The sequence below is a fragment of the Pongo pygmaeus genome, chromosome 6 (genome assembly GCF_028885625.2).
Source record: "Pongo pygmaeus isolate AG05252 chromosome 6, NHGRI_mPonPyg2-v2.0_pri, whole genome shotgun sequence".
NCBI classification, from domain to species: Eukaryota; Metazoa; Chordata; class Mammalia; order Primates; family Hominidae; genus Pongo; species Pongo pygmaeus.
The window spans coordinates 106,684,958-106,707,202 of record NC_072379.2 but is presented as its reverse complement, the minus strand read 5'-3'; the positions used below and the strand labels follow the sequence as shown (position 1 = coordinate 106,707,202).

At 40.4% G+C, this 22,245-nt stretch overlaps 1 protein-coding gene across 1 annotated transcript in view; it reads left to right on the top strand.

Moving 5' to 3' along the window:
- Positions 1 to 22,245, top strand: part of LAMB4 (laminin subunit beta 4) — a 98,998-nt gene that overhangs the window by 4,462 nt on the left and 72,291 nt on the right. Inside the window, exons 2-10 of the mRNA XM_054494253.2 lie at positions 2,575 to 2,732; positions 6,806 to 6,941; positions 9,537 to 9,610; positions 10,972 to 11,160; positions 12,220 to 12,283; positions 12,763 to 12,977; positions 14,177 to 14,297; positions 15,562 to 15,750; positions 20,211 to 20,390. Coding sequence (XP_054350228.1) covers positions 2,575 to 2,732; positions 6,806 to 6,941; positions 9,537 to 9,610; positions 10,972 to 11,160; positions 12,220 to 12,283; positions 12,763 to 12,977; positions 14,177 to 14,297; positions 15,562 to 15,750; positions 20,211 to 20,390 — 1,326 coding nt within the window. The remainder of the gene's footprint in view (positions 1 to 2,574; positions 2,733 to 6,805; positions 6,942 to 9,536; positions 9,611 to 10,971; positions 11,161 to 12,219; positions 12,284 to 12,762; positions 12,978 to 14,176; positions 14,298 to 15,561; positions 15,751 to 20,210; positions 20,391 to 22,245) is intronic.

Here is a 22,245-nt window from a genome sequence, read left to right as displayed (position 1 = left end):
GCCAGATTTTCTCCTATGTTTTATATGAGTTTCATAGCTCTATAGTTTCACATTTTACATTTAAGTCTATGCTCAATTTTTAATTAATATTAATATAAGGTGTGAGGTTTTGCTTGCAGTTCATTTTTTCTTTTTCTTTTTTTGGCTGTGGATCCAATTGCTCCAGCACCATTTATTGAAAAGGCTGTTCCTCCTCCAATGAGTTGCATTTGCACCTCAAAAATCAGTAGGACATATTTTTGTTGGTCTATTTCTGGGTTCTCTATTCTGTTCCATTGATCTAGGTGTCTATTCCTCTGCCAAAATCGCAGTTTCTTCTTTATTATAGCTATATAGTAAGACTTCATATTGAATAGAGCTATTCCTTCGCCTTTATTTTCCTTTTTCAAAATGTTTTAGCCATTCTAGGTCCTCTGCCCATCCATCTAGAGGCTATTTTACGTCTACAAAATTATCACTATCATTTTGAATTGCAATAAAGAGAAAACTAGTGCTTAGATTTGGCCTCCAGAATCAAACAGGATCCTAATGCTTTAATTGAATTAACAATAAAATAATATTGTCCTTTTCACATATAGTTTTTTAAAAGAAAAAATAAAACTATTTCTATAAGTGTCAGAGGCATGTGAACCAGAACAACTCCATCTTGAATAGCAGCTGGGTAAAATGAGGCTGAAACCTACTGGGCTGCATTCCCAGATGGTTAAGACATTCTAAGTCACAGGATGAGATAGGAGGTCAGCACAAGATACAGGTCATAGAGACCTTGCTGGTAAAACAGGTTGCGGTAAAGAAGGCGGCCAAAACCCACCAAAGCCGAGATGGCCACGACAGTGACCTCTGGTTGTCCTCACTACTACACTCCCATCAGTGCCATGACAGTTTACAAATGCCATGGCAACATCAGGAAGTTACCCTATATGGTCTAAAAGGGGAAGACATGAGTAATCCACCCCTTGTTTAGAATATCATTGAGAAATAACTGTAAAAATGGGCAACCAGCAGCCCTTGGGGCTGCTCTGTCTATGGAGTAGCCATTCTCTTATTCCTTTACTTTCCTAATAAACTTGCTTTCACTTTACCATATGGATTCACCCTGAATTCTTTCTTGTGTGAGGTTCAAGAACCCTCACTTGGGGTCTGGGTCGGGACCCCTTTCCTATAACATAAGTGGCTACCCCCAAAATACAGTAGACACTCATTATATATATGTTTAACTTTGTGTGTTAACTTTAGATCTTAACCCCCAGTAGGATTCCACTTTGTTTTACTCAATCTTCCCAACAATTAACAAATCCATTAATAAATTATTGCTTACCAAAGTGTATTAGATAACATGACAGAAGAAACCCTGCAGGAAAGAACTATTTCAGATCACCCTACTTGCCCCTCATGCCCGTATAGATGTTTAACAGTTATCTTAACTCGGAATGATTGGAATGCTTGCTCATTTGCATGTAGAGTTTCCTTTGTTTCCTTCTTTATCTAACTTGATAGTTCTCAAACGTTACGTTAGGATTTGTCTACACAAAACTATGTATGCTGTACTATATAGGTAATTTATGAAATTTTCCAGAATAATTTGATTATATGGATTTATAACTTAATTCCTGAGATTTAACTTTAAATTCAATCTCTAAGTAAGACATGTTGACCTCCCCACTTCCAAAATGATAGGATTGTTTTTGGTGTTGCTTTTGAGATAGGGTCTTGCTCTGTCACTCAGGCTGGATTGCAATGGCACCATTATAGCTCACTATAGACTTGAATTCCTGGGCTCAAGCAATCCTCCCGCCTCAGCTTCCTGAGTAGCTGGGACTACAAGCATGCACCACCATGCCTGGCTAATTTCTTTTAATTTTTTTGTGGAGATGGGAGTCTCACTATATTGAGGAGGCTGGTCTTGAGCTCCCGGCCTCAAGTACTTCTCCCACCTCAGTCTCCCAAGTGCTGAGATGTACAAGCATGAGCCAATGCACCTGGCAAAATTCATAGGGTTTTTAAGACTGGAAGACACTTAAACAAAATTGAGTTTAGGATTTCCCAAGTGTTTTCCTAGTATTGCACAAAATGTTAACCTGATTTGAATAAAAAATGCCTTCCATGGCGAAATAAATTTGGGAAATGCTAGACTAAACAACTTTAAAGAGTTTTGTTTTGTTCGTTTTATTTTCATGGAAGCATCTCTTGGACTTTCATATGCGGGTGTCCATTGTAAATAAGAGAGGGATACAGAATGCAGTATCTTTCAAGTGTATTTTTCTTGGCATCTCTTTTTGATGGAGAATCCTGCTGATATGGAGTTCAGTTCAACACATTTTAGAAGTATTTATCTTTAATCCAAATCTGTATTTTGAAATACAGATTTCAAAAGACTCAAAGAGTTATTACACCTCATGCCACCCAGCAAGCAAAGTAGGGACCATTTGTCATCTATTAACAAACTTAAAAGTCTGATACATCTTTGGCCAATATTAAATAAATACATAACTTTCCCCCTTAACCAGTCATTTCTGCAGGCCCTGTGCTATCCTTAGACTGCCTTCCGTGTAAGCTATTTCTGTTGTGTTCAAGGGTGGCTCAGTTACTCAAAAGCTCAAGATGACTGCAACAGGGGTGCCTGTCATCCCACCACTGGCGATCTCCTGGTGGGCAGGAACATGCAGCTTACGGCTTCTTCTACCTGTGGGCTGAGCAGAGCCCAGAAATACTGCATCCTCAGTTACCTAGAGGTTGGTTGGCTCTTTGTTTATTTGCTGGGACATTATTTAATCAATGATGTAGATTTTTCCAGGTACACCTGGGGCTACTCAGACATTAAAGGAGACAATTTCCTTCCTAAACAATGGAGACACTGGTGCAGTTGTCCCTCAGTATCCATGGGGCATTGGTGCCAGGACCCTTTCCCCAAACACCGAAATCCATGGATGCTCAAGTCCCTGATCTAAAATGGCATAGTATTTACATGTAACCTACCTATATCCTCCCATGTACTTTAAATAATCTCTAGATTACTTGTAATACCTAATATAATGTAAATGTTATGTAAATAATTATTACACTACATCTTAAAATTTGTGTTCTTTTGATTGTTATATTGTTATTTATCTTATTTTTATTTGATTAGGGACAGGGGTCTCACTCTGTTGCCCAGGCTGGAGTGTACCTCAGCCTCTGAAGCAGCTAAAAATACAGGCATGCACCACCACACCTGGCTAATTTTAATTTTGTCTTTTTAGAGACAGGGTCTCACTATGTTACCCAGGCTGGTCTCAAACTCCTGGCCTCAAGTGATCTTCCCACCTCAGCCTCCTGAGTTGCTGGGATTACAGGCTAAGCCACTGGGCCTACCCTGTTATTGTTTTATTGTTGTTATTTTTTCCCAAATATTTTCAATCCTTGGTTGGTTGAATCCACAAATATGGAACTTGCAGATACAGAAAGCCAACTTTCATATAGTTCAAAGTCCAGGAAACCTTAACTAATCAAAAATAAGGAAGATTTGCTTAATTTCCATTTCCTGTTACCTTCAGAATGAGACATAAAAGTCTTTTTGGTTAATCTTTGTAGGGAATTGCTATAAAATTTACTAGTCTACTTGGCTACCTTAGCCACTCCCATAGAGGAAACCTAATTGACTCATTTAATGAAGTTTGAAGATTCATCAGGGCCTGCTGCCATTATGCTGAACATGAGTCCTCATTGCTCTGCCTTGAGATGGAAGAGGTGTAGAACTTTGAATTGATTGTACACCAACATAATACCACTTGGAAGTTATACTGTCTAAAAATCATAAATTCCCAATGTGAACATATTTTTATGCCTTTTCCCCTTAAAGACTAGTTTTATAAAAGGATAAGTGGCTTTTCAGGTTTCTTTTCCTCTCCATGTACTGGCAGCAGAACAAGCATCCAAGGTCACCTGAGTATCGTCCCTACTGAAAACCCTGAGGTAATCACGTCCACCCCTTAAATGAGAGGATGTGCAGGAAGGAAGTTGGACATAAGCCTAATGTTAGTGGTCCAGGCTTTTCCATGTATTGTTCATTTAAAGCAACTGTTTAAGTCTCTGGGAAATGCTTTGTATTCAAATTGGTTTCTAGTAAAAGGTGACTATTATAAATAAGTGGAGACAATAGTTGGGTGCATATCACTGTTCTAAGTTTGGGAAGTACTTGTGTAAGAAAGCAAATTCTCTACATGTGCAAGGAAATTACATGGTGGAAGTTCTGCTCAACTCTAGGCCAGGTGACTACCTACTCCAGGTGCTGTGGACAAAGAAGTGGTTCTCAACTCAATTTATTTTTTAGATAGGGTCTCACTCTGTCACCCAGGCTGGCATGCAGTAGCATCATCACAGCTCACTGCAGCCCCAACCTCCCAGACTCAGGTGATCTTCCCACCTCAGCCTCCCAAGTAGGGGAGGCTACTCCACCTACTGGTGGAGTAGGCAAGCACCACCATGCCCTGTTAATTTTTGGTATTTTTATAGAGACCAGTCCCACTATGTTGCCCAAGCTGGTCTCCAACTCTTGGGCTAAAGTGATCCGCCTGCCTCAGCCTCCCAAATGCTGGAATTGCAGGCATGAGCCACCGCCACTTTCCAATATGAGCACCACCCATCTTGTTCTCCCACTGGCATTTGCTTACTGTTGCCTGAGCCAACATACTCTGATGGTAATTAGAAATTGGTGTTCTTATATCTCAAAGTTATACCACCAAAAATAGAAGTAACTCCAACTGTGGAGGCTTCTTTTGTCTAGAGAATGACAGAAATCTTAGAAAGCTTAGAGCTGGAAAAAACCTCAAAATATTTCAGGCTGACAAAGTGTATTACAGAAGGGGCTACGACCACTGGTCTAGACAAACATTCACGCAGCATAGAGGATGATTTTTTCCCATCTGTTATCTAAGAAAGAGCTACCAAGCAAAACATTTTGTTCAGAAGCTTCCAGTCAACATTGACCTACTAAATTATCCAAGATGGAACTCACATTTAGTAGCCACAACTAAGCATCCTCTGAAGCCAACCTCATCAAAGATTATACTTCTAAAATGTTAACCAAAAAAATGGTTCACAAGCCCTGAAGTTAAACATTTTCTCAAGTAATTTCCATAGTATTATTGGAAATTATTTGAAGACCATTACTTCTGATAGAATCACAAAGCTTCTACTGGTCACTGGGATGAGCCTACCCCTGTGCAAAATTTATTCAGATCCATTTTGCCTTAATTTTCAAAAGGCATTTTGGCTTTCTTCAACCATAAGGCCTATAGTGACCAATGATGCTAAGATACACTGATTATATGAATCTCTTGAAGGGTTGATTTGTTTTGACAGACTGTAGCTGAAATAATCATTAAAATCATCCTGCATTTAATAAATTTTACTGAACATCTACTATGTACCACACACTATTCTAGGTTATGGGGATACAGCAATAAACAAAACCAAGTCCTTGCCTCATTCAGTTTTTATTCTTATTATAGAGACAGACAATAAACCAACAACTGTATAATATAGCCTCAAGTAGTGATAAGGGCTTAGGAAATACATAAAGCAGGACAAAAAATAGAGAGTGGCAGAGGCCCACGGGGGTGAAAAGATGGTGGCATTTTAATAGGGTAGTCAGGGAAAGGCTCTTTGAAATGAAGGCATTCAAACAGAAACCTGAAAGAAGGGAAGGAGCAAGAGATAAGACTAACTGGGAGGAAGAACAACTTGAACTCTTCTGACTCTAAGTGCTTAAAAAATAGCAAGAAGCACGTGTAGCCAGAGTCAAGAGAGTGAAAAGCCAAGTAGACATAAAGGCAAAGAGGTGGCCTTGGCCAGATCATGTTGGGCCTTGTGAGCCATGGCTAGGACATACAAGCAACGTGCACTGAGTGCCACCAGCTGAGAACCTACGCTGTTGTAGGCAATTTCCAGCACAGAAGGTTATAATGATCAGCCCCCGCTTCCCAGAAGCTTTGCAAAAGAGCTCCTTCAGAGTCCTCTGAGTATTAGCCAGGAATAACTGCAGGCCACTGACAGTGCTTTGGAAATCCTTGTAGAGCCCCTTAGGAGTTTCAAGTATAGCTGCAAGTAGATGTATTAAATTAAGCAAACTCGAAGGCCAGGCGTTGCTGTTGTAACCTTCAAAAATCCATCCTAAGCAGGCCGGGGCGGTGGCTCACACCTGTAATCCCAACACTTTGGGAGGCCAAGGCAGGCAGATCACTTGAGGCCAAGAGTTCAAGACCCAGCCTGGCCAACATGGTGAAAACCTATCTCTAATAAAAATACAAAAAAATAGCCAGGTGTGGTGGTGCATGCCTGTAATCCCAGTTCCTCGGGAGACTGAGGCACAAGAATCTCTTGAACCCAGGAGACTGCAACACTGCACTCCAGCCTCAGTGACAGAGTGAGACTCTGTCTCAAAAAAAAAAAAAAAAATCCTAAGCAAAACTAGTTCCAATTCACTAAGACCTTCTAAGAGGTCTATTTCTAGTTTTTTATTTCTTCATATTAGTTGTGTACAGTTTAAAATAACTTCCAGATCCTCTGCCTCTTATATGACAGAAAATTAGTTTTGCATAAATTTGCATTTTTATTCCAAATATATAAATTTATAAAATTTTAGTTCATAGTTTATTGTTGTACTTAGGCACCTATTGATAGGCATTTTGATGTCTTGTTATTTCCTCTGCTTTTTATTTTTAGCCAGTTTGGAAAACAAATATAGTAAGTACAGCTTGCCTTTAATTTAGCCCAACAATATGTAATTCCAATTTTTATTTTTAATTTTAATGATGGTGTTTTCCAGGGGGAACAAAAATGCTTCATCTGTGACTCTAGATTTCCATATGATCCGTACGCCCAACCCAACAGCCACACCATTGAGAATGTCATTGTAAGTTTTGAACCAGACAGAGAAAAGAAATGGTGGCAATCTGAAAATGGTATGATTTAAGTTCCTTTCCAGTTGTTTATTTCTTCAATATTTTAATATGACATCTTATTCCTTGTATGGTTTTAATAATGTCACAGCAAAGTATTATATTGGAATGGAACAGTATACTCCAAGAATATAGAGACCCATGTAAGAATACAATTTATTTTCATTTTAACAAGAATACTTTCCTTTACAGGAAAATCAAAGTGTATTTTAAGCACATAACTCAGAATGTTTCACTCTTTCCATGTGGAAGAAAGTATCTCTGCATCCTTTTGTTCTTTGTAAAAAAATAATAAGAAGAAGAAAGTTTATGAAGTGTTGGTAAATTAAGCCTAATACAAAACACTGATATAAACTGAATGAATAATGCCAAGGGAAGTCTGAGAGTTAGCGCCAAGTGCTTTTTCCTTCAACACATGAAGGGAAAGAGAAAAAGAATATTTTGCTTCTTACTGTAAGCCAAAGTAAAATCTCTGAATTGAAAGGATAGCTGGCTACGGACTGAAGTTCTTTCCTTCCTGGATGTATGCCTTTCTCTCTTTGTGAACAATTGTGATATTGAGCCTACATTGGTGCTGACCATCCAGATTCCTAGATGCTCACTATAAATGTGGACCTGATCAGGGATCCTCATGTCCTACCCCCAGTCATGGGCCTCATGTGCCCGAACGTACGTCCATCCAGGCCGGACTTTCCTAATGCAGGCTTGTATACTCTTGATGACCCCTCTTTAACACTAGTCAGAACTCTTCAGTTTTCCTTAACCCCCACAAGATGATTTCATTCACTACATTGCTATGTGTTGAACTTTGGACTATAATTCCTCTATTCTCTACAAACTCCTGAATGTATTTCCTTTAGGAGATTTTAGACCATTAGAAGGGAGTGTAGGAATAATCATAATATATGAGATAGTTTAGGGCAAGCATAGTATGAGGTTGTTTTATTTATGCCATCCACTTGACCAGTGATTGACTGGTGTCTACTAAATGTCATTTCATTTTGGATCCTAGTTATTGATCTCCAGCTGGACTCTCCTTAATGAATGTGAGGTGTTTTTTTCCACAGCCACCTGTCCTCCTGATGAATGGTGCCATTTTTGCTTAATGACTGTTTTGACCCCCACATCTAACATTTGTTCCACATCTCCTCACAAAGGGAATGTCACTCTGTCCAAGCCAATGACATAGAGCAAGGATTCTCAACCAAGAACCTTAGAGAGAGGGACAGATCTGTTTCCTAGAAAGGGTTAGGACCCTTGACACTCAGCCTGCAATGTGGCTGCCCACTCAGCAGCAAACACGTACCTAAGCTTTTCACCCTAGAACTCTAGGCTGAACCCCAATTCACTGTAGTGCAGTCACTGTTGTCTGGAGCCATACTGTCCTGTGTGAGCACTTGAAATATGTCTAATCCAAATTGAGATGGGCTGGAAGTGTAAAAACACCCCAGACTTCTAAGACATAGTTTTGGGAGAAAATGTATAATAAAGAATCACTGATTTTCTGGCAGGGTGCGGTGGCTCACACCTGTAATCCCAGCACTTTGGGAGGCCAAGATAGGCAGATCACTTGAGCTCAGGAGTTTAAGACCAACCTGGCCAACATGGCAAAACCTTGTCTCCACTAAAAATACAAAAATTAGCCAGGCGTGGTGGAGCAAGCCTGTAGTCCCAGCTACTCAGGAGGCTGAGGCAGTAGAATCCCCTGACCCGGGAGGCAGAGGTTGCAGTGAGCCAAGATCCTACCACTGCACTCCAGCCTGGGGGACAGAGCAAGACTCTGTCTTTAAAAAAATCACTAATTTTTAAAATATTGATTATATGTCAAAATAATTTTTAAATATGTTCGTTTAAGTATATTATTACAAACAAATTTACCTGTTTCTTTTTACCTTTTTTAATGTGGCTGCTAGAAAATTTGAAATTACATACATGTCTCATATTCTATTTCTGTTGGACAGTGCTGCTCTAGAGAGATCTGGGCTTCTCTTGTGTCCAGGTTAGGGCTGATACCCCACATCTGTGCTAGAGATGGATCATAACCAGCTCAGTGCAAAACCCTGACCAGGGTACCTCTGCCACCACCACAGCCACAAAGGAGCCCACAGGTCCCCACTCCAAGGGGAATATTCCAAGCTGTGTTATATGCCAGGTGACAATGAAATTCTAGTTCAAATGACTGTTAGCAGCTCTTGAAAGAAACGGGTGCATTGGTTTTTACCATCCTCTGGCTAGCTAGCTCATGTTTATGTGTAGTCAAGATTTCAGTACAAGGAAATGAACCCTCTCTTTCTCTCTTTCCACCTAGGACAAATGTCCTGAAACTCCCTTGGTCGTATGTAATGCTGCCACATAGTGGCCATGTGTGTTGCCACTAAAACACAGATGTGGGCACAGTCAGGGTGAAACCTATCCTGCTCTGCACACCTCCTGGGCTTGGAGTGGCATGGGATACCACTCCAACAGACTGGGAAGAGTGATCATCAGCCTTGTGGCATCAAAAAGATTTTATTACAGATAAGCCACAGTGGGGAATTAACATGATAAGCAGGAGTCTCTCAAAATCACTGATTTTCTTCTTTCTGGATTCTTCCTTAGGTCTTGATCATGTCAGCATCAGACTGGACTTAGAGGCATTATTTCGGTTCAGCCACCTTATCTTGACCTTTAAGGTACAGACAAATAGGCTTGCTGCCCCTCTTTTATCTATTCCCCAAATGCTCAGTGTTTATCTGGAATTTCACAGCCTTGCTTCCTTGCAGTGAACAAAAACAGAAAAAGTTCAGACTTGACCTTTGCCACCTGAGCTTTGACTCTTACATGAAGAAAAAAACCCACTTTTTAAAAATCAATGACCATGACTATATGATTTTTTAAAAAATTAGAAGACACAGAGAAAAGGAAAACTCCTAGTACTGAGGTGATAGGAACCACAAGAACTGTAAAGATAATTTTTGGGAGTAAAGGGCAAGAACTGGAAATTATTTAGGTAAAAATGGAAAGGTTGTAATCAAGGGGAAAGAAAAATTAAAAGAGTCTTTACTAAGGTTAGTCAGATGCCAGAGAAAATCATTGTGCTATAGTGCTTCTTTAATCATTCAGGGAAATTCTAATTTTGATGTCAGACTTTATGCTCATTTTGGTAAGAAAAAATAAATATGAAATTTAAAAAATGAAAAAAAGGACACCAGTCTTTGTCTCCAAAGAATTCACAATCTAGTCATGGATAGAAACATACAAATATAATAGAAAATTGTAATACAAAGTGATAAGTACAGAATTAGTGGGATGATTGATTTAAAATGCTGGAGAATTTAAGAGGCTAAATCTGCTGTGGGGAACCAGGATAAACTTCATGGATAGGGTTTGAAGGATGTATAAGAGTTTGCCAGAGGAAAAGCATGCTTGGCAAAGAGAATCACAACAAATTGTTGTAAAATATTAACTACATTAGCTTTTCAATTTATATGCCATCTTTCTTCAATTAATAATTCACAAAGCCATAAATATCTTTACAATGTAATTAGATTATGAGGACAAAGTGTGTAATACTGTAATACTCATAAATACTGAAAAGAGACTGTGGTGTGTGTATTGTGTAGTAGATTTTAAAAGATAGACCTGGCCAGGAACAGTGACTCACACCTATAATCCCAGCATTTTGGGAGGCTGAGGTGGGCGTTTGAGCCCAGGAGTTTGAGAACAGCCTGGGCAACATGGCAAAACTCTGGCTCTACAAAAAAAATTATCTGGGCATGGTGGCATGCACCTGTAGTCCCAGCTACTCAGGAGGCTGAGGTGGGAGGATCACCTGGGCCTGGGAAGTTGAGGCTACAGTGAGCCAAGATCATGCTACTGCACTCCAGCCTGGGCGATAGAGTGAGATCCTGTCTCAAAAACAAAACAAAACAAACAACAAAAAGATACATCTAAAGTTTTTAAAAATGGAATTAGAAAATATAAATATTCAATCTGAAGTTGATAATAAAATCTGCCTTTGTGAAATGTGCCAACTTTTACTCATTTTTCCTAGACTTTTCGGCCTGCTGCAATGTTAGTTGAACGTTCCACAGACTATGGACACACCTGGAAAGTGTTCAAATATTTTGCAAACGACTGTGCCACTTCCTTTCCTAACATCACATCTGGCCAGGCCCAGGGAGTGGGAGACATTGTTTGTGACTCCAAATACTCGGATATTGAACCCTCAACAGGTGGAGAGGTAGCATTTCCTTCCTTGTATTTATTTTATATAAATTAAACTTTTTAAAAGTGTAATTAACTTAAATGAAAAACTTTTGATAGTGTTTACTGTAATGTAAGTTGGGCTGTTGCTTTTTTTAAAATGAAAGTGTCTAAATTGAAATGAGTCCCATATAAATACTAAATATGTTTTTAGAAGCAATCCTGCACAAGAGTGCTCAGCTGAAGGTGGGTGTGGGATAAAACTTAAACGGGGCACCATGGCACCAGGCACCCAGAAGAAGGAACGCCCATTTCTAATGCTTGCAAAGGAGCCATGTAAGCTAGCAGCAGCCTGGCATTAGCTATCTCATCCCCGTGCTCTGTAAACCACCACCCCAGGAGAATCTGCCAGGAACATCCCTCTGAGCAAAGCTGGTGCCTGGCAGAAGGTTGGAGTGAGTGGGATTGAACAGGTACTATTTTATCAGGTAGAGCAGAAAGAATTAGTGGCAGAAGACAGCTCCAGAATTCACTACCAAATCCGAATTGATCATGGCTTGCCAAATTATCCGTCACTCCATCCCAACCCAGCATAAACACTCTCTTTGCCTTTTCTGCCTGTATGAACCACTTGTACATAAAGAGCCGGAAATGACTGATAATACCTTTCATGTATTTCTGCTCCTGGTGCTTCTATTCATATGGTAACCCAAATGATAATCTGTATTCTATGCCAGCTGGGAAGCAATGGCTCAGCCTTTTTGTAAGATCAGGGTCTCTTCTGTAAGAGTGCATTTCACGGTCAGGTGTGATGGCTCACATCTGTAATTCCAGCACTTTAGGAGGCTGAGGCAGGAGGATCACTTGAGCCCGGGAGTTCGAGACCAGCCTGGGCAACATAGGGAGAACCCCACCTCTACAAAAATCTTTAAAAATTAGCTGGGCGTGGTGGTCCATGCGTGTGGTCTCAGCTACTTGGGAGGCTGAAGTGGTAAGATTGCTTGGGCCTGGGAGGTTTGAAAAAAAAAATAAAAAAAAGTGTGTTTGACAATTACGTTTTCGCGTAATATACTATAAATTTATATTTGTTTTACAGGTTGTTTTAAAAGTTTTGGATCCCAGTTTTGAAACTGAAAACCCTTATAGCCCCTACATCCAAGGTATGAATTCCTTTATATTTTTCATATCAGCTTTAAAAAAATTTCACGTTTGGCATATTCCTTGTAATTGCTTTTCTTTTTTTTTTTTTTCTTGAGACGGAGTCTTGCTCTGTCATCCAGGCTGGAGTCCAGTGGTGTGATCTCAGCTCTTTGTAACCTCCGCCTCCTGGGTTCAAGCAATTCTTGTGCCTCGGCCTCCCGAGTAGCTGGGATTTCAGGCATGCACCACCATGCCCAGCTAATTTTTGTATTTTATGTAGAGACAGGGTGTCGCCATGTTGCCCAGTCTGGTCTTGAACTCTTGAGCTCAAGGGATCCTCCTGCCTCGGCCACCCAAAGTGCTGGGATTACAGGCGCAAGCCACCGCACCAGGCCTGTAATCGCTTTTCTATAGTATATTAAGTGTATATCAGTCAAGAAGAGTCCCTTGAACTGATGCACCTCAAATTCACTTTGATTCATTATTTTCCTTTCTTTAGACCTTGTGACATTGACAAACCTGAGGATAAACTTTACCAAGCTCCACACCCTTGGGGATACTTTGCTTGGAAGGAGACAACATGATTCCCTTGATAAATACTACTATGCTCTGTACGAGATGATTGTTCGGGGAAGCTGCTTTTGCAATGGCCATGCTAGCGAATGTCGCCCTATGCAGAAGATGCGGGGAGATGTTTTCAGCCCTCCTGGAATGGTGAGTTATTAATCCGAAAGAACAGTGGGCTGTCCTACCTGCCTTTCACTGTCCTGGTGCTATATATAGATGAGACACTCCACATGGAGATCAACAAATCTAAGTGCCAATTTTATGCTGAGATGGGTACCATTCAACCTATCCTGATAGGCCACCTAGGGTCCTCCAGTTCCTCCAGCCACAGGTGCTTGTGGATTCTGCGGCATATGGACATCATTGAACTAGTGAGCAGAATTTATACTTTAGGATTTCAAGATACTTCATCTTGCCCTCTTTTCATTTATTTTGTAGAGCATGGAGATTTGGTGGGGAGGGATCATATTGGGTTGGTGCAAAAGTGCTGTTTTTGCCAACACTTTTAATTGCAAAAACCGAAATTACTGTTGTACCAACCTAATAATTTCACATTCATTCTCTCACAAAAATCTACTGAAGGACTTTTGTGTGCAAGACCCTGTAGTCAATGCTAAGGTGTTTCAGCAATATCTGATATCATAAAATGTTCAATCCAAGTAGCATTCTTACACTGGGAATGGCTGTGTCTTAATACGGCAGATCTCTCTCATCTGGGGGGACTAGCCTTAAAAGACATTGTAGAAGAGTTGCAGTTTTATGCAGAGCCCCAGGGAGTGTGTCTACTAAATAAATGTCAACTGTTTATTAGGCCATAATTATACAAGGCTTAATGTTGAGCTAGTGTGCCTTCCCGTTCAGCTACCTCTGTTTCACTGGAAACAGAGCTTCTCTCTCGCATGTGAGCCATTTAGAGCATTTTTGGGAAAATCCAGGAGAATCACATGGCTTTCCTCAGCTTCGTTCCCTTTTCTAACTCCCTATTTTCTCTTATGCTCCTAACCAATCCCATATACTACTCTCCCCCAACTCCCCACAAACCCCCTAGCCATCCTGCCCCTCATTTTATTGAGGGCTGCAATGTGCTGCCCTGAAACTAGAACTCAGAAAAGCCAAAAAAAAAATGTATTCTATTTTAGAAGTTCACTGAACTTTTAAAATTTTTATAAAGTTTAAAGCTAGTTAAGAAAATAATAGAAGATAATCAAGGTTGGTATTGTAATTAACATATGGGAAACTAAGGATCAGAGAGGTACCAGGACCTGGTATTTCATTTCCCATTTAAAGAACCCCAACGTCCCCAAGGACAAGCCCTCTTTCAACGCTCTATTTATTGCACAATGCAGGTTCACGGTCAGTGTGTCTGTCAGCACAATACAGATGGTCCGAACTGTGAGAGATGCAAGGACTTCTTCCAGGACGTTCCTTGGAGGCCAGCTGCAGACCTCCAGGACAACGCTTGCAGATGTGGGTGAAACTCAGTTCCCTGCATAGACTGAGTGTGCTCTGCATTTCCTTATTTTGAGAAACACTTCGTTCACTTCTGTGGGGCTGCAGGCACCAAAGTGGGGAGGCTGTCCTCCCAGCTCCTATAGTGTGATATCCCGACGTTCCCAATTATCCCACATAGAAGAATCGCCAACTTCTCCAACCCTCCCACCACAAATTAAGTTTAATTTTAAAAATGAAACAGTAAGCATGTTGTGTGGCACCCTTCCAGTAGAGGGATGGAGCCATCTAATGGCAATATCAGTGGGGACAAGGCAACTTCAAGAATTTGGTGAACACTAGGCTTGGTTCAGAGATCTATACTGCCATCCTGAACAGTCATATATTCCATGAACGTGAACTTAAACCCATCTGTAGGATAATAGGAGAAATGAGGCCCAGGAATGAGTTTGACAGGCCATTGTATTGTTTTAAATAAAATACTCAGGCTAATAAAATGCTGGTTTTGTTTTGGCTAACATGTTTGCTGCCTCTGAATTTTAATGAACTTCCAAACAAATTTGTTATTCAATTTCTTTTCCCAGACTAGGAAAAACAGAGTTTAAGGGAATGAAATGTCCCTAGAAGAGCTCTAATAAAAAAGCCTCATCCATGAGAGTCACAGTATACAAGACCCGGGAAAATGCAGCCTGACCTTAGACTGTTTACAGGAAAAGAACCAAAAAGACAAACAGTGTAGACATTACCATAAAGACAAATTCCTCCAAACAGACTGCCTTTCCCTCCAGGCCTCTGGCCTAGCCTCAGATGAGATAAAATTGACCGCAGCCCTTGCAGCTCTCTGCTCCTGTGGAAAGAGGGGCCAGGCCGGTTGAGCTCTGCCGTCTTCTCTAGGAATCCCAGAGCATGCAGAACATGTCATGTAAAAATTTCAGTTGCACAAAGCATAAGTCAGTAAATGCATACTTTAATGAACACCACAAATATTGCACTCTGTGGCTTTAGATCACCGAAATGATTTACTTTTGTTCACTTGATTTTTAAAAACTACATATTTAACGTATAGGGAGCACATTTTATAGAAAGCGTAGGAGCAGAATCAGAGTGTTAGAACGATCCCCCGAGGACACACATTTTGGCCCTTTGTTTGGTGCATCTATACAAAGAACACGAAATGGCAGGAGGACAAGGAGGACTAGCGGGTGCCCTGACCAGTGCGGGGGCACTGGCTGTGCCACCCGAGGCCTTAGTCTACCTCTCAGTCACTCTCTTCTCCTTTCAGCGTGCAGCTGTAACAGCCACTCCAGCCGCTGTCACTTTGACATGACTACGTACCTGGCAAGCGGTGGCCTCAGCGGGGGCGTGTGTGAAGACTGCCAGCACAACACTGAGGGGCAGCACTGCGACCGCTGCAGGCCCCTCTTCTACAGGGATCCGCTCAAGACCATCTCAGATCCCTACGCATGCATTCGTGAGTCCCCGGGCTCTACCTGGATCCTACCCACTGTCTGAGCAAAGTTCAGTTTGATCTTACTGGAGCTGCCCGCGCCCCCTCTGCTTAACGGCATCTCCAAACTACCCTATTTTGGAGAGTGGAGGATTGCAAAAATACCTCAGCTTTAAGAGCTCGTCCTTCTGCAAACAAGTTGATCCAAATAATCTGTGTCTGTCCTGGTAGTTGGGAAATTATGCAGGATTCCACCAGGAGAGGCAGACACCTTAAGTATCATGGAAGCCTGCTGGGGGAGGAACCAAAGTGGTAAATTGGCTAAAACATTCGACTGGCTGTAGACACTTCAATTTTGCTGTTAAGATGCATAAGCTAACATGTTACTTACCTTGCACTTTTTAAAAACCTTTAAAAATCTTTTATCTTGAATTCAACTTCTTAAATGAAATATTTCAAGCATGTACAAAAATAATAGAGAATAATATAATATACACCCTTATACCCCACCATCAGCTTTCTCTAAAACAGTCTTAGCCTGTCACTCTTGGGACTTTCTTTAATAAAACATGACAGGCACTATATTGATGTCTCAGGTACACAACTGTCCCATTTGTCTACCCTCCTTGCTAGTGGTAAACTCATATATTTTGCATTATCATGATTTTTTGTCACACTTTCACATGTGTTTTTATCTATGAACAATATATGTTGACATGTTTTCAAAGTTTAGATAGATTATGTCATTTTGTATGTGTCTTTCAGCAACTTGGGTATTTCATTCGACATTATATTTTTGAGACTTTTCTATATCAGGTAGTCTTAGTTCTTCCATTTTAATTTCTTACAGAAGTTTTTCCTTTAAGTATGACAAAACTTATTTGTTCATTTTTCTTTGGATGCTGCAGTAAACGTTCTTGTGTATGTGACCTTGTGCATCTATGCAAACATTGTCCCTAGGAGATATACCTAGCAGTGGAATTTCTGGGCCATGGAGTATGGACTTCAAATTGATTAAATAACACTGCATGGTCCCCTAAGTGAGTATGCCAATGGCCACTCACACCAATAGTAAATGGGAGTTCCTGGGGCTCTACATCCTTGCCGACACTTGGTTTTGTCAAACTTCAATTTTTGCTATCTTGGTTTTATCACACTTTAATTTTCACTAATCAAATGGTAACTTATCATTGTTTTAATTTGCATTTTCTTGCAGGACTGGGACTAGAGTGAGCCAAGGAAGGCACTTAAGTTCCAAAATGTAAGGAAGAACTCGCTATCAGGGCGATGGAAGTGCAGGGCTAACACTTGCTGTTTACACAAATCTGAGAGTGGGTACCTCCTTAAATGTTGCACCCCAGCCACCTTGCTTGCTCACTCTCGTCCCATCACTGCTATACATTTTTTTGCCTACAGAAATACTCCATCCTGATTTCAAATACCCAGTGTCAGTAACTGGGTCTGAAATCTTACTCTACTTGCAGATGAACAAGTTAGCCTGTTATTGTTTCATGGATACAAACAGAAGACACAAAACTCTTGGGCCAAAGACAAAAGACTTTATAACTCATGGCATAGCAAGCAACAAGATCATTGTATTAGCCTGAGTTTCCGTGTCCCCATGTCCCATGGGAGTGACACAAAGGATACCATGTGAATAATGCATATCTAGTGAGTTGATGATACAGCTGAGGAACACTGAACTTGGAGGATTCATTGCTTTATAGCAAGTGGAAGCAAGCCTATTTTTTATTCAGGGAAGATGCCACTCCATCCCTCAAGGTTGCTTACTGCAAGCACAACTCTAAGAAATGGCTAGGTAAAGAACCAGTGGGGACTTGAACAGCTGGCACACTTAGCAAGAACGTTCACAATACCAGCACCCATGGAGGATTGCCTCTCCCAGTACTCAGGGATCCCACTTCTTAGGGTATATCCATATAATGCTGAAGTGGGGGCAGGGAAGCTGCTATAAAATCTAACTTCAACTTTTATATAATCATAATATATAAAATGAAGTCTTATACAGTGTAATTCACTGGCCACCTGAATAGATTCAATGTCCTAGATTTCAAACTTTAAGTAATCACAATATAGAAAATGCATCAATGAAATGTTTTAGCTTGGATTACTCAGTAAGCACCTGACTATATAAAATTTACCTTACGTGACCTGTTCAAAATTGATATAAAGAACTAGATTCTCAGAAAATGTATTTCTTTAGAGCAATTTGCTAAATATCCTACAGTTTTTACCACAATCTGTAATCATGCATACACATAACTTTTATTGTTTTAAAAGCTATGTATTTATAAAAGAAGATTAAATTGCTCTCTTGGGTAGAATCAGGGAAATACAATTATTGAAACAGATAATCTAGTAATCTGGAAAGAGATTTGGAAATAATAAACCAAATATTTTGAGCACATCAATCAAAGTCTTGTTCCTTAAAAACCACTGAGTATTAACTCGATAGTACTTTGGAAAGAAAACTAGTACTCCTGGTATGAAACTAAGAAGTCATTCTTTGTAAACAAGGAATTTTTCCATAAAAGGTAGATGAGGAGCTTGTAACAAACTACTATCATGAGACACCCCAGTTTCTCCCAGTTTACCTAAACAAATGTTTATGTGTATATATACAAATGATGTGTATTTGAAGATTGATTAGCATTCTCATATAAATTTTCTCTAAGTTGTCCTTGTTCGAACCTAAATATTTACATAAGCAGATTCCAGGCATAAGAGTTGACTAATTTTAAGTTTTCTACAATTAAGTTGCCATTAAATTTGATACAGAAAAACCAAGATTTGGTAGACTCAACTACTGATAATAAAAGTTTGCTAGAATTATGTGACACCAAGACGTTCAATTAGACTTCTAAAGGTCATGACATAAGGCTATTTCAAAGAACATTTACTATCTACCCTTCCCACATCTCTTTCCCAGAGGATACTTCTGTGCATAATTAAATGATTCTCTGGAACTCAATACTGATTCTTTGGAGTGTCTCCCAAAGAAATTTTAGCTTTTTCCTTTTGGCCACTTCTAAGATGAATCCAGTTTGTTCCCTTCTTTCTAGAAGCAACTGTCTTTAATTAGAAGAAAATTGTGGCTTTTCCAAACTAAACAGAACTCAATGCTATTTTTTCATAGTAAGTCACCAGTCACAAAACAATAACAAATAACAAATGATTGAAATTTGAAAGATTGCGTCAGAGAGCAAACACCAGTTGCTTCAATAATGCGAAACAAGTGGTTTGACTGAATTGTTTTCACTAAACTCACTCACCTAAATGGTGGTTATAGAGACATGGTTTTAGACTTGACAGTTTTGTTTTTAGTAATCCAAAGTAAGCATGTATAAATGTGAATGTGACTGTTCCTTAAAATCAGGATATTCATATTTTTATTTTTACTGCACTCCTTAAAAGTGGAACCCCATGGAAACACAGAACCACAAAGGTACAAGAGACCTTGGTGGTCATCTAATGTCCAACAACACATTTGTCGTCCATACCAAAGCCACAAGTGCTGTTTCAACATCTACCTGGACACCTCCGATGATGAGGGGTTAGTGCAGTATCGGGCACCTCTGACTATTAGAGAGTTCTTCCTTAAACTCAACCAAGTACTACCTTTTGTGACTTCTACTCTCTCCTGATTCTACCCTCTGGAATTGATTCACACGGTCAACATTCTTTTTCATATGACACACCATCTTTGAGTTGTTCAAATGTCTACAACAACAACAGAAAAAAGGTTGCTACCATTGTTGCTCCTTTGCTGCAAGTGACTGTTTATCCCATTTTCCAGAATCTCTTCCATCAAGCTCTTGACCTGTCAGCAGATTTCCCCCAACAAAACCAAGGATATGAATACTTCTCACTATTCCCTCCCTTTCCTTCTTACAGGTGTTTCTTCCAGGAAAAATAAAATAGAATGTCACTTTTCCTTGTGACATATTTTTCTGTCAGAGAGGAGAGACTTACTTTTTAACCAGGTTTCAGAGATTTTGACCTTATTTTCACCTTTAGAGTCTTCTTTTAAATCTATTTTTTAGATGAAATTCACATAACATAAAATATTAACCATTTTTAAATGAACAACAGTTCACCAGCACAATGTTGTGCAGCCATCTCTTCTACCTAATTCCAAAACGTTCTCATCATCCCCAGAAGAATCAGTCTATTCTTAACACAATCTAGTCTTAATTTTTATAACAGCAGTCTTCCTCTGGTCCTCTGACTTTTGAATCATTTAAAAGTCTTTTAAAAACATATGCATGGATTTATTCAACATTTTCCAAGGCTAGAGATCTGGGAGACATTTCTGAATAGCTCTTACCAAGTGGTCTAATTATTTAAACATTTAATTATTTAAACAAAGCAAGATAGTTATAGCATGAGTAAAATGCTGTGCTTATATTTCAGGCTTCCCACAATTTGCAATGAACTAAAACAATGAATGTCTGTGTCCCCAGCTTGTGAATGTGACCCTGATGGGACCATATCTGGTGGCATTTGTGTGAGCCACTCTGATCCTGCCTTACGGTCTGTGGCCGGCCAGTGCCTTTGTAAGGAGAACGTGGAAGGAGCCAAATGCGACCAGTGCAAGCCCAACCACTACGGACTGAGCGCCACTGACCCCCTGGGCTGCCAGCGTAAGTCCATAGTGGGGGGGCAGGGAGAGCGTCCATCAACCCCTATGTGGTTCGTTGGTTGGTTGGTTGGTTTGTCTGTTTTTGAGATGGCGTCTCGCTCTCTCGCCCAGGCTGGAGTACAGTGGCAAAATCTCGGCTCACTCCAACCTCCACCTCCCAAGTTCAAGCAATTGTCCTTCCTCAGCCTCCCGAGTAGCTGGGATTACAGGCGTCCACCACCACGCCCAGATAATTTTTGTATTTTTAATACAGACGGGGTTTCACCATGTCGGCCAGGCTGGTTTCAAACTCCTGACCTCAAGTGATCCGCCTACCTCGGCCCCTATGTGTTTTAAAGCTTGGGGCTGTCTCTGTCTGCCCTAAAAATTGATGATCATAAATACCTAAGAATCCTGCCAACCTCTGGGTTTTAAAAAGTAACATAATGGTTCCCGTAAATTCTAAGCGGTTAGTGGAGAACTTTTCTCTGTGGTTTGCTTGGTTTATCGTAAAGGACCAGCAGGGGGCATTCACATTTTCCCCACTGGAACAAACACAGGGAAATGGCAAGAAATTTAACGCCAAGTTGCAAAAGTTTTTTTGGTTTCCACTAGACCTCTACATACAAATCCATTAAATTACATTATGCATTTCTGCAAGACTGATGTCATCTTAGGCAATTTTCAAGTGGTGGTTTGTTTATTTATTTATTTATGAGACAGAGTCTCGCTCTGTCACCCAGGCTGGAGCGCAGTGGCGTGATCTCGGTTCAAGGCAACCTCCGCCTCCCAGGTTCAAGCGAGTCTCTGCCTCAGCTTCCGGAGTAGTTGGGATTACAGGTGCGTGCCACCACGCCCGGCTAATTTTTTGTATTTTTAGTAGAGACGAGGTTTCACCTTGTTAGCCAGGATGGTCTCTGTTTCCTGACCTCGTGATCCGCCCGTCTCGGCCTCCCAAAGTGCTGGGATTACAGGCATGAGCCGCCATGCCCGGCCTCTTTTTATTTTTTAAATTATGTTTCCCCTTTCTTCTCATACCCCTTCTAATATTGGTCCATATGTTCTCTGATAAAAGAAAAAAAATTAAAGAGCTCAGGGAAGCGGGGGAGCGGAAATAGAAAAACACCTCAGCAGTTTTCTAAGGCTAAATGAGGAGACCCTTAGCTATAGGATCACAGAAATTTAGAGCTGCTCCGGGCCTCTGTTAGAGCTACAGATTCCTCAGAAACCCTGGGTAAATAATTTCCATTTGGTCACAGCCTCCTGCTCCATATTTTTGCCCATATAAGGAACTGTGGCTTATTTGCATGTTTAGAAAACATTGGGCTGAATCTTTCTGTAATAAAACGCTCTTCTTGGGTTTGATGGCAAAATTAAATGTCGTGATAATAAATTATATAGTCAAACCAATTTCCCATCATATCTTTCAGCATTCCACATGTTTCTCTGACTCTGACTAAACTGATGTCCTCCAAGAACAGGCTGAACATTATTTTGGTGTGTGTGGGTGTATACCAGCTTTAAATTTTTTTTTTTTTTTTTTTTTTTTTGAGAGAGACAGAGTCTTGTTTTGTCATCAAGGCTGGCTTACAGTGGCACAATCATAGCTCACTGCAGCCTTAAACTCCTGGACTCAAGCAACTTTCTCACCTCAGCATCCAAGTAGCTAGAACTACAAGCATGTGCCACCACAGCCATCTAATTTTTTTTTTTTTTTCTTTGAGAGATGGAGTCTCACTGTGTTGCCTAGGCTGGTCTTGAACTCCTGATCCCAAGCAATCCTTCTGCCTCACCTTCCCAAAGTGCTGGGATTCCAGACATAAGCCACTGTGCCCAGCCCATAACAGCTTTATTGAATATAATTTACATACCATACA